This window comes from Indicator indicator, chromosome 9 (assembly GCF_027791375.1).
Source record: "Indicator indicator isolate 239-I01 chromosome 9, UM_Iind_1.1, whole genome shotgun sequence".
NCBI lineage: Eukaryota > Metazoa > Chordata > Aves > Piciformes > Indicatoridae > Indicator > Indicator indicator.
In genome coordinates, this window is record NC_072018.1 from 34,265,282 (window position 1) to 34,277,802 (window position 12,521).

Consider the following 12,521-nt stretch of genomic DNA (forward strand, 5'->3'; position numbering starts at 1 on the left):
GTCAGATCTTTCTAGCTAGGATAGAAGGAATTGCCCTCTGGAGATGCTGGTCTGTAACTCTAGAGGGTGACTGCATGGCCAGCAAGAGCTTTTAGATGGCAACTGAGGTGAGTCCTGCCCTCAGTGACTTGAGTGTTTTTGAAATCACCATTGATTTTAACAGGGGTTTTTGGCAGGTTAACCACAGGTACATTTTCAGAAGGATGTTTTTTTCCTGTGCACTTTTGTGGGGTTTTATGAAGTGTTGTCTTGAGGAACCAATGTCCTCATGTAGCACGAGAATTTCAGATTCTTAAGAGGCACTTGGAAATGTGCAGTTTAATGGCAGGGGATGGAAGAGAAAAATTAAATCTTACTTATGATTCTGGTTTGGTCTATTTCCAGGCTACAGAGTTCCTTTAAGTTACTTTAGCTTATCATTGGTCTCTAATAAGTGGTAAATGTGCAATTTTCCTCAATTCTCAGCATAGTGATATCAAGGTTTTTTTCAGGATTTGTAGATGGAATGGTACTTGGATGTAATTGAGTTTGCATTAATGTTCATTCTCTGTTTCCTGTAATTCTCTTATTTATTTTTTTCCCTTTCATGTCGTAAATGATGACAGAGCCAGTCATGCTGTGACAAATGGAACACAGCTATTTCTGATGATGCCTGCTATTCACATTAGCATTAAGGATTTTGTTCATTTCAAGCTGATGCCAGTTTATTAACATTTATCACTTGGATGAAATTGACATTTTGGTCGGTATAGGATTTCTATATAAATTCATAACCCTTCCTTGCCAAACAAGCAAAGGTTAGCAGTAAGCAGATAACGTAGCTTAATGAGGTCAAATCAAGCTGATTGATGATCACTATGGAGAAAAATATCCTCCTGGGGAAAATACTTTTGCTGAAAAATCCCATAAACCAAACCACTTGTTTATCTGTCATTCCCACAGAGATAGTAATGTAATTACTCTCATAATTATCTTCATTAGTGTCAGGAATTATCTGCAATTCATTCCTCTGCTCTGAGTATGTTTGTTTATTTGCTGATTTTTCTCTCAGATTTAGCCAACGGAGCTAAGAATTTTTGTATTTGCAAAGCCATACAGCAGACATCTGTGATGCAGTGTTCTGACATTCTCTCTGCTGAAATATAGATTGCTGCCTTTCAGTTTCAGAATCCCCGTGCCCATTCCCTGACATCTGCCCTTCATTACATGGTTCCCGTGCGACCGAGACGACAGATTGTCTATCCTCTGGAAGAGCTTGGCATAAACGCTCCATCAGAGCAGGTCTCCAAGGATCAGGTGGGTAACAGAAGCAGCAGCAGGCACAAGGCATGGTGCCAGCTAATGCAGGGTTTGGCAGATGGGGTGGCATTACCATCTTCGTGTTGATAGGTTGCTTCTTAATTACACTGAATGTGATGTCCATACCCCTACGATCTCAGCCTCGCTTCTGCATGACCATCACTGCCTCTAGGCTTGAATTTCAAATGCATTACAAACACCAATCACTGAACCATAATGTGCTAAATGCTTACATCTGAACACTCTTCTTTCCTCTCAGTACTCTCAAACTCCCAACACATTTTACATGCTCTGGCTTACTGTTTAGCCCTTCTCCCTGCGAAGTTTAGTTAGCTACTGTGTTCTGCAAGTGGAAAAAAAGACAATGTCATGCTTCTGACAGTTCCTGGAGAAACTGCTGAGGTAAATGTTATTTTCCAGGCCCAAATTTGGGTTTCTTCTGTGCACCAGATACCCTCAGAGAACACTTCAGAATATCAGGAATGATATAACAGCAAGGGCAAAGAATATTTTCACTATTAGTAGTACTTATTTGTGTAGCACTAAGGCAGCCTGGAGGTTCTAAATGAAGTCTCTTAAAATTTCATTTGTTAAATAACTTCTATACCTTATTCTGCCTTTTCATTTTTAAGCAATGCCTGTTACAATTTTAAGTAACTAAAATTTGATGTGACAATGATTCCTCATAAAAGCAACTCACAAAGCTGAAATATTATGGCAAGCACCATTAGTGATGAATACTCTCAGTAGGTAGCTGTAATTTCCTAAAGAAACATAATTAGGGAGCTTTATATCTGTCTTCTAACTTCCAGTTGGCTGATATGGGCTCCCGTATAATATTTTTAGTGTTGTCCTTTTCACAGTTAGTCAGTAATTTTTGGCATCCAAAACTCTTAATTAGGCAGCAGTTGGCAAAGCAAAATCCAGAACATCGCTGAGGCCATTGGTCTGACTTCAGCTTTGAGCAGTCCTCCCTCAAAATGCACATTCCTGCCTTCCTCTTCTCTGCAGAATAAACTGTCTGAAGCTGTTCTTTAAACTGTTTTATCTTGGCAATTAACTGTTGCTTTCTTACCTGAAGAGCTCATTTTAGCTTTTTTTGTTAAAGCTGCAAAATCAGACTTCCTGTGTTCAAGAGATTTGCAGATCTGTTGTCTGCTCTGTTCCCAGGTTTCTCCTGAGGATTTCTTAGTCACAGGTAGTGAAATAATTGTTTAAAGCCTTCAAGGTTTAATGAATTTCTATTTAATAAAATGTGTTAGATTTTCCCTAACAAAGTTTGGCTGAAAAACTCTGAAGGGTAGCCACTGTAGAAGGATCCCTGAATCTGCACTGGCATTAATTATAGATTTAGACAGACTGTATTCTATCAACCCTGACATCTGGGGCTGATCCCTAGGTGGTAACTTGAGGATAAAGCTAGTCTGCTACTACTGCTGGTAGTTTTTTGAAATACCAAGAATTTGAAACCATGTAAAGCTAAATTGACTCTTCTGAGTGAATGAAATGACCTTTGGGCACCATACGCTGGGAGAGCTTTAGAACTTGAGAGGTAACCTACCATAGGGGACTGAGTATGCTCATAAAAGAATGAAGCTGGTGCTGCTTTTAAGTCTTGGATATTTTGTTAGCTCAGGTAGTAGCCAGGCAGAAGGCAGTTGAGAAGATTTTTACTGCTTGTATGAGGAAAAAAAAAATAAACACAGAATGCCAGGTTAGAAGGAACCCCAAGGATCATCTGGTCCAACCTAGGTGATAGTATAGATTAAATTAACTGGCCCAGCACCCTGTCAAGCTGAGTCTTAAAAATGCCCAGTATAGGGGAATCCACCACTTCCCACATCAAATGTATGTCCTAGAGTGACAGCAGCCAGGAAACTGAGTGCTGAAATGGAAATTCTCTAGCTGACAGGGCCAGGCTTTGCTCCTGCAGTGGGTAAGAAAGATGCTGAAGCCATAGTTTATAACTGCAGTAACACATTTAGCTCCCCTTCTCCCCAAAGGTGTGACCATGCTGGTGACTTCAGTTGTCCAATAGCTTGAATAAAAACCAGCAACTGAAATCAAGAACTTGCATGCAGACTCAGCATTTGCCCCCTCTCTGCTTTAATGTTTCAGAAAGGAAGATTGATTCCCATCAGTAGTCTGGCACTTCCATGCAAAGTCCTGCAGCTAAGCTGCAATTAAAATAGGGTGTATTTGATAACATGAATGTACTCAGATTTCAGCAGACACACAAAATTATTATACTTCTACCTTTTTTGGTAGCTATCAAATGTGTAGAGGTAGGTGCTGCAAAGAGCATAATATCCCACCAAGCTGTTAAATGTTATAACTCTGCAAAATAGAGAGGCTGAGATTTGTCACCTTAAGCACCACGAAACAGGGTGGGACACGTTTGGCTATGGCAGATGCTAGCAGACTAGAAAGTGAGGAAAAGGGGGAATGGAAAATCAGTGTTGCAAGGAAAGTGGAGAAGAGAGGGAGAGAAGTGAAAGGCAGGAAAAGAGGCTGGAGCAGGATTAGTGCAAAGTTGTCTGAGGCAAGCATCTGAGTAGCAGTAAGGAGAAAATGTCTGCTGTCATCTTTGTTAGGGTGTTTTTAAACAAGATAGGGGCAGGAGCCTGCAGAATCTTAAAAGTTTTGGGCAGGCAGAGATTCAAAGTAGTTGAGACCACCTATCATTTCTTTATCACACTTTTCTATTCTAGTTTACCAATCTTGTGCTGGCTGAGGGGACTTTGCTTTCTCATAGTAGAAAGCACTTCTTGATCTTAACCTATGCTTGCTGTGCTCCTGAAAATTGGTGGATGGGTTAATATTTGTTGTTATATGATCAAATTCTTGTCTTAGATAGCTATGCAATGATGGCAGGAGATTTTTGTGTTACCTGCAATACAAAGATGGTAAATGAAAGTCAGTTTCAGAAAAGTGAAATTTTCCTTTGACTGCCTGTCCTAATTGATTGCTTGGCTATTGCTTATGGATGGATATAATTGTAATGAAATTCTTGCTTTGATACCCACAAGATGCCACTTGATATCTAGCCTGTAACATCTGCCTCTCATCTGCTTTTTCAGCTGCCCTCCTTGAGCTCTAGCTTTTTTTGATCTCTTTCTTTCTCTGTCTTTCTTGTGTCTTTCTTGACACAAAACATTTTTCAGCAGCCGCAGGCTGGGGACTTAGCAGCTCAGCCATTCAGTGCCTAAGCACAGCTCTTGATTTGTGCATCTCTATCTCTGTAGCCTTTAGTGGCACACAGGGATCCCTGGGGCTAAGTCAGCTTGTGTATCTCTCTACTACATTCCAGCCTGCTTGTGAGCATGAAGATTCACTCATAAATATTGACCCAGTACAGATAAATCAAGCAGGACCCACAAGGACTCTCTCCTGTATCCTCCAAAGCCAGAAGTGAAAGCAGTCATCTAAATCAGAAGAGCTTTGCCCTCAGGTGATGCCCATGCATTGCCAGTCCAGATGGATCTGCTCTGCTGGAGAGGTGGCTTTCCTGCAGGTTTTGATCAGTTGTTACAGGCAGATGAGCACCAGAAATTAAGTCTGTGGTAACCTGACTCATTGTCCCTGTCAAATGTCTCTGTTTTGCTGCAGTTCCTGTCAAAATTAAATGGGGGAAGCACCAAGTGCCATCCTGCCATGGATTTCTGGCCTGCTCACTCCTGCAGGAGCTGTATTTCACGGAGTCCCAGAAAGCATAGATCCTTCTTCCTGTTGTCTCTTGGGGCAGTTTAGATAGAAGGTAGAGAGATTTACTCTCAAAATCCAGAAGTTTCTCTCACAAAAACATACCTTACCATTACCTGGATGACTTTTTAACTGCAGTTTTTCAGAAGAGTTTTTCTCTCCATGTCCTTGCAACATTTCCCTTGGTTCAATATTGTTTCTAGTTCAAGCCAGGCTTTTGGTTTGTGTTGCCTCTTTGCTTTTGGCTAGAATGACTGTGACTGAAGTGATGAAATGCAGAGTTTAGGAATTCTGTGTGTTCCTCCTCTCTACCGCCTGGCCTTTTTACTAAAGCTTTGCACAGGTTTGCATAGGCAACCACTGTTTTTTTCACTCTCTGAAACCACAACTCTGTGCTGCTTCATCTCTGCATCAGACCACCTGTCATCTCCCAGGAAGTAGCTCTCCAAGGGCTGCAAACTCTTATGACCATAGTAGTATCTCCAGGTAACAGTGACTAATGACAGAGTCTGGTCTTACCTCGCTCCTTGAGATGACAAATACGATTTGCCTCTGATTTTGTGAGTCTCTTCCTACACAACTCCATCTCCTGTTGCTCTACTGAAGAGATTTGGGTAGATTGGTTAAGGGTTGACTGAGAAAGCATGGAGGGGGAGGCATTAAACTCCCATCTTCCACTTGCAGCCCTCTGGAATGACACAGATGCTAACTGTCTTATTTCCAACTAGTCCTGGAAGTGCCCAGATTTGGGCATGCCTGTTCAGCCCTTGCCTCTGCAGCAAGCGTGTCAGAGGCTCCACATACCGGCTCAAAATTGCATCAGACCACACATCTGCCATGCTCTAGAGTTCTAGGGGATGGGCCTGAAAAAGCTCCTGTCTGCTCATTAGATCAAACACTTTCTACAGCTGTTCAGAATCAAAAGGAGATCTCTGATTTTGGTATTCTGAACCAGTAAGCAGTATCAAAGCGCCAGTTGGCAGAAGATCCAAAGACTCAAAATCTTAATTCCCACAGTGTGAAAACAGATCAGATTATTATTATGTTTTGCACATCTGTCAGTCATTTCAGTCATGTGATGTTAAAAGCCAGTTGGTTACAACAGAATACCAAATATCTTACAAAGTGCTGCAGGCCTTTACGGTGCATGTAATTATTGGTGGAGTAGAAAACTATAGGTAATTAAATAATTTTTAATGGTTTCTTCATAAATAAACAATTTATAAACTTGTTTGCTTTCTCACCATCTGGGAGCATTCTGTTATCCATCTGCTTCATGTAATTATCAATAAAAGGAAAGAATAGGTGATATAATTAACAAGAATAACTGATCCACAATGAAGAACAAAAATGTCACACATCTGTTGAATTATTTTCTTGGTTGAATTGTTTTCTAGGTTCTGCCCTTTCATTATTATTCATGCTATTGGGGTTTGATTTTTTTGAGGGGGGTTATGTTTAGTTGTTTGGGGTGTTTTTTTTATTTCATGGCTGCATTCAAGCTGTCAGGTTTTATTGCACAGTTCAGAATGATTAATTTTTTTTTTGCTGCTGTAGCTCATAGAAAGAACACAGAACAGTTTTGATGACTACTGAATCATTGCAGAAACTCATACAATGTTGCATGAATTTATTTTGAAGGAGAACAAACTACCCCAATGCTTTCTCAGTTAATTTTGTCCTTCTCGGGAGATGCTACAGGTGCGTGGCATGAAATGTTTAAGTCAGGACAAGAAGTACTGAGTGAATGAGGGTCAGGCAAAAATCAAGTGGGATGTTGAACCCAGCTTTATGTTCTCCAGGTTAGTTGACTTCAAACTAGTTCAAAAGTTGAGTGTTGCAGGGTGGCTGGATGGATATCCAGGAAGTGACTTGGAGGTCAATATCTGTGCAGCAGCAAGTTTTGTACGGCAATGGTGTCATTTCTGTGTGATAAACAGTGTGCTTTCTCAGCAGCCCTTTAGCTACACCTCCAAACAAAGTCAGCTTTCATCTTACAGCCTTTAATCTGCTGCTGGAGGTTATAAATTTTCCTGAAGAAAGTTAGTTGAAAGTCAGTTTACCTGACTGAAAAGCACACAAAGGACCTTATCGGGAGAAACACTGTTTGGGATCTGAATAAAAGACCTCATGTACATAAAATTCAGTAACACAGTGCATGAAAATGTGTCCCCTTTTGTTACGAGCAGTGTCATCAGCCAGGAGAGGGCACCAGTACAGACTAGGGGTCCTCTTGCTGGAAAGCAGCTCCATGGAGAAAGACCTTGGAGTCCTAGTGGACACTAGGTTACCCATGGGACAGCAAAATGCCCTTGTGGCCAAGAGGGCCAATGGCATCCTGTGGTGCATCAAGAAAAGTGTGGCTAGCACGTCTAGAAAAGTTCTCCTCCCACTCTACTCTGGCCTGCTGAGACAACACCTGGAATACTGTATCCAGTTTTGGGCTCTGCAGTTCAGGAGAGACAGGGATCTGAAAGAGAGAGTCCACAGAGAGCTACAGGGATGATGAAGGGACTGGATCATCTGTCTGATGAGGAAAGGCTGAGAGACTTGGGGCTGTTTAGTCTTGAGAAGGCTGAGAGGGATCTTATGAGTGTTTATAAATATCTGAAGGGTGGCTGTCAAGATGAAGGTACCAGGCTCTTTTCAGTGGTGCACAGTAATAGGACAAGGGGCAATGGATACAAACTGAGGAGAAACTTCTTTACTGTGAGGGTGATGGAGCACTGGAACAGGCTGCCTGGAGAGGTTGTGGAGCTTTTTTATGTCCATCATAAGGGTCAGGACTTGAAAACAGAATACGACATGTCCAGTATGTTTGCCATGGTTTCTGAAAGAAATCAGAACCTAAAAATGCTACATTAGAATTAAAAATGAATCAAACATTCTCAAGCTTGTCAGAAACTTTCACTTGTTTTGAAAAGGAAAATAAAACAGATGTATTTTGAGTGTTGGTATAAGAAAGCCTTCTCTAGATGATAGTTTCCACCAGCAAACCCTTGAGGCATTTCACTCTGTAGCTTCTAGTCTTTTATGTTTAGACCAGCTAATTAGAAGTTGACTTAACTCTTCACATTGGGACATACCTGACTACACCTTCCTCGGTGCTTCTTACTGAAAATTGAGTTGGATCTTGAGTGTTCTGGAATCTTTTGGGGCCTACAAGAAAGGTGGAAAGGGACTTTTTACAAGGGCTTGTGTGGATAGGATGAGAGGGAATGGATTGAAGCTTGAGGAGAGCAGATTTAGACTGGAGATTAGGAAGAAATTCTTTACAGTAAGGTTGGGGAGAAATTGGAACAGGTTGGCCAAGGAGGTCATGGTTGCCCCCTCCCTGGAGGTGTTCAAGGCCAGGTTGGATGATGCCTTCAGCACCCTGGTCTAGTGGAAGGTGTCCCTGCCCATTGCAGGGGGTTTGCAACTCAATGATCTTTAAGGTTTCATTTTGGCCTGGTTTCAGTCCTGTGTGAACACATTTGAGGCACTGGGATGTACCAAAAGGGGCTAAAATGTGAAAGGCTTTTGATGGATTTGTTTAATCTCTAGGACTCTACTAAGGTAAGATAGGTAAAAAATAGAGCAAATAGAGCCTATCTAGGATGGGCAAGAGAATTCCCTGCTTTATAAATATGAAGATCTGTGTATCCAAGTGAGAGCAGAAGCATTCCTACATGTTCTAATTTGTTTATGTGCACACTGGTGTTCCAAACAAAGGCTTGGTATTTATAGTTTTCACTTAACCAGAAAGTAGTATTAAATTTTAAAGCAGTAACTGTTGCTCAAGATGCTATTGTGCTTAAGTGATTAATTTTTCATGCTTTAGTACTGTGTGCGTGGATTAAAATCCATTATTTATTGTATGTCCACTTGGTGGGTAAAGGTGATGATTTTCTAGCAGCAGTAGTCATGCAAGCACAGCCCATTCTGAACTGGTGGCTGATAATAATAAATTTCCTTACTGTAAATGTCAGCGAGTTTTGTGTGTTGCTGCCATTACATCTTGTTTGGAAGGCTGAATATTACACAATTATGGGAGACACCAGATGGCATCATTAACAGGAATGCTCTGAATGTTTACCACTTCTGTGCATGTGTGAAATTAAAAGTAAGATGACCTCTCTTTATTTTGAAAGCAGGGTGTCAGTACTACACAGGTGTTAATGACATTTGCAGCAAACTAAAATAGTTGGTTTGGCTTCAAAACAGGTCAGAGTCATTTTAAAGCTTTTCCAGAGCATTTTGTAGCCTGACTTTGGAAATAGCATCATTCCAACTTGTGAGGAGGGCACAGGTATTTTTTTTTCCACTGGAAGGTAATGTTTGCTGTTACAAAATGGAGAGCCACAGCTGCTGTCAGCTCTAGGAAGCTGCAAATCAATCTCCCCTCGTATCCTTATTCTGTTACTTAGTTACCTTCTGTCTGTTATTTTCAGAAGGAAATGTGATGATGTTTGTGACATTTTATTTTTAAAGCTTTTAAATTGTATTCATCTATTAGATTTGTCACTGAATTTGGTATGTGGATAAAATGCTCCCCTAGTTGCCATAAGTCTGTAAGTGGGCAGAGATGCTTCTGCCTTCTCCCTTTCCAAAACCCAGTCCTGTTTTGATATGGGCATGGAGGTGGTTGTGTGACGTGTTATGGTGCTGTCTTCTCTCAGAGAGAAACATTCCTGAGCCAGGCAACACTGAAAGATTTTTCCCAGTGAAGTCTGGTCAGGGATGTTCAGGGTTCTTTCATAGTGCCTTTTGGAGCTGGACCAGAGAGTTGAAGCAAGACCTGCTTAAAATCAAAGCTTCACAAAGTCCTTTTGTTTGTTGTGGCAGAAAGTAATGTCTGGAAATGCTGGCAGTATTTTCAGTTAAATATGTTTGCTGTTTGTAGATAAATCTTAATTTTATTTTAAGCTGTTTATTCTACATGAGGACAGTGGAATCAATGTGTACTCTGATAGCATAATAATGCTATAAAGTTCATAGATTCATAGAATGGTTTGGGTTGGTTCCAACCACCCTGCCATGACCAGGGACACCTTCCACTAGCCCAGCTTGCTCAAGGCCTCATCCAACCTGGCCTTGAACACCTCCAGGGAGGGGACATCCACAACCTCCCTGGGCAACCTGTTCAGTGTCTCACCACTATCACTGTAAAAAATAAGCCCAGTATGTTGAGGAGACAGCATTGAAGTTATTGATGGACACAGTATTGGAGGTGGAGTCTCACAAGAGCAGAGTAAAGGGGAAGAATCACCTCTCCTGACCTGGTGATGATGGTTTATGTAAATTAGGCATACAGAACTGAAAGCCATCCAGCCCAACCTCTCCTGCATTTCCTTCCACATTTATGTAGATTCAGACTGGATGTTAGGAAGAAGTTTTTCACCATGAGGGTGGTGAGACACTGGCACAGGTTGCCCAGGGAGGTGGTGGAAGCCTCATCCCTGGAGGTTTTTAAGGCCAGGCTGGATGTGGCTGTGAACAACCTGCTCTAGAGTGAGGTGTCCCTGCCCATGGCAGGTCGGTTGGAACTGGATGATCCCTGAGGCCCCTTCTAACCCTAACAGTTCCATGTTGGGAGTACAAGGAGATAATATCTGTGAGGTGTGTCAGGCTGAAGTTCCTGGCTGTTGCTACATTTTTGTAAATATACATATACAACATTTTTTAATTTTGTTTTTTTTAAATCTTGGCCAAAAAAAAAAGTTTCTATTTACTACCTGATGTCCTCCCCCTCCAAGAATACCTTGTGGGATAGAAATAAAGAGGCAAAGATGAATTGGGAAACACTGAATGCTGTCAGAGGGTTCTTGACTTTCGTAGCAGATGAGAACTGGTCTTCAGAAAGCAGAATTCTTTATCTTAAAAATCGAGGAAAACTGACCAGCCACGTGCTTTACACCCTTGCCAGCCTGAGTGACTGATTTTACAATCATGGAATTGTTTAGGTTGGAAAAGACCTCTAAGATCATCAAGTCAGCCACTGACCTAACACCACCGTGGCCATTAAACCACATCCTGAAGTGCCGTGTCCATACATATCTTGAACACTTCCAGGGATGGTGACTCCACCACCTCCCTGGGCAGCCTGTTCCAATGCCTGACCACTCTTTCCATAAAGAAATTTTTCCTAATATCCTACCTAAACCTCCCCTGGCACAATTTCAAGCCATTTCCTCTTGTTCCGTCACCTGGTACTAGAGATAAGAGACTAACTCCCACCTCACTCCAACCTCCTTTCAGGGAGTTCTAGAGAGCAATGAGGTCTCCCCTCAGCTTCCTCTTCTCCAGACTAACACCCCCAGTTCCCTCAGCTGTTCCTCACCAGCTCTGTTCTCCAGACTCTTCACCAGCTTTGTTACTCTTCTCTGGACACGCTCCAGCTGCTCAATCTCCTTGTAGTAAAACCGAACCCAGTATTTGAGGTGTAACCTTCTGTGCCTTCCTGTACATGATTTTCTTCCCCTCAAAAAGGGAGGAGATCTGAACTTTTGAAAATGGCACCATTTAGACTTTATCTGTTTTTTTTTAAAACTGAGCAGCAAATAATTATGAGATCTTTATGTGCATGAAGCCCCCCGTTTGGGCTGGGAATCCACACGTTAATGTTAAAAGGAAAAAAAAGAGCAGCTTCTTACCACGGTAAGAGTGGTTCTGCAAGGAAATTAAAAGTGTGTATGTGTGTGTGCTCTGCTCTCCTTTGCTGCTTTTTGGAACTTCACAGGAGCTCTCTAGCTTCACAGGGAGGCACAGGGATGGCATAGGACTGCCCGAGAACATATAGGCTGCGGTTCCAGAAGTCGAAGGTCAGCATTGACCCATATGATGACTGGCATAGCACTGACTTCCTCCTAAAGGCCTCTGAGGTCTATGGATGAAGAATGTCACAGAAGGATTAGGGATTGTCTGTGCAAATTGCTTTTATAGAGCCACAGTTACTAAAGAAAGATCTTTTGACAAAGACAGCAACCTGATCTAGTGTGAGGTGTCCCTGCCCATGGCAGGGGGATTGGAACTGGATGGTCCTTGAGGCCCCTTACAACCCTGACAATTCTGTGATTTGTTAGTGTTTGACTACAAAGGTTTGTATCTGTGTTCCAGCTTGTAGCCAGTTTGTATCCAACCTGGAGCACAGGAAGTTGCCCCTCAACATGAAGAAAAACTTCTTTAATCTAAGGGTGACAGAGCTCTGGACCAGGTTGCCCAGAGAGGTTGTGGGGAGACTTTTGAGACCAGTCTGCATTGCTGTGTGACCTGCCTTAGGTGATCCTGCTTTGGCAGTAGGGTTGGACTGGATGATCTTCAGAGGTCCTTTCTAACCCCTACTATTCTGTGGTTCTATGCTAAGGCTAAAATCTTCAGCACAGTTGTATTTCTTTTCCTTTTGCCTTCTGCTTTTGTTGTTTGTGTAAATCTGTGATAGCTGGGAAACAGCTTTTGAAAACATGTTTGCAGACACTCCTAATGAGATTTTTTTGGACTATGTAGGAAAAAACAACAATGCAGGCTGAAAAAGAATGCAT

At 41.9% G+C, this 12,521-nt stretch overlaps 1 protein-coding gene across 1 annotated transcript in view; it reads left to right on the top strand.

The window, feature by feature from the left end:
* CFAP61 (cilia and flagella associated protein 61) overlaps positions 1 to 12,521 on the top strand; it is a 108,470-nt gene that overhangs the window by 33,557 nt on the left and 62,392 nt on the right. The window contains 1 exon segment of the mRNA XM_054383385.1: positions 1,162 to 1,296. Coding sequence (XP_054239360.1) covers positions 1,162 to 1,296 — 135 coding nt within the window.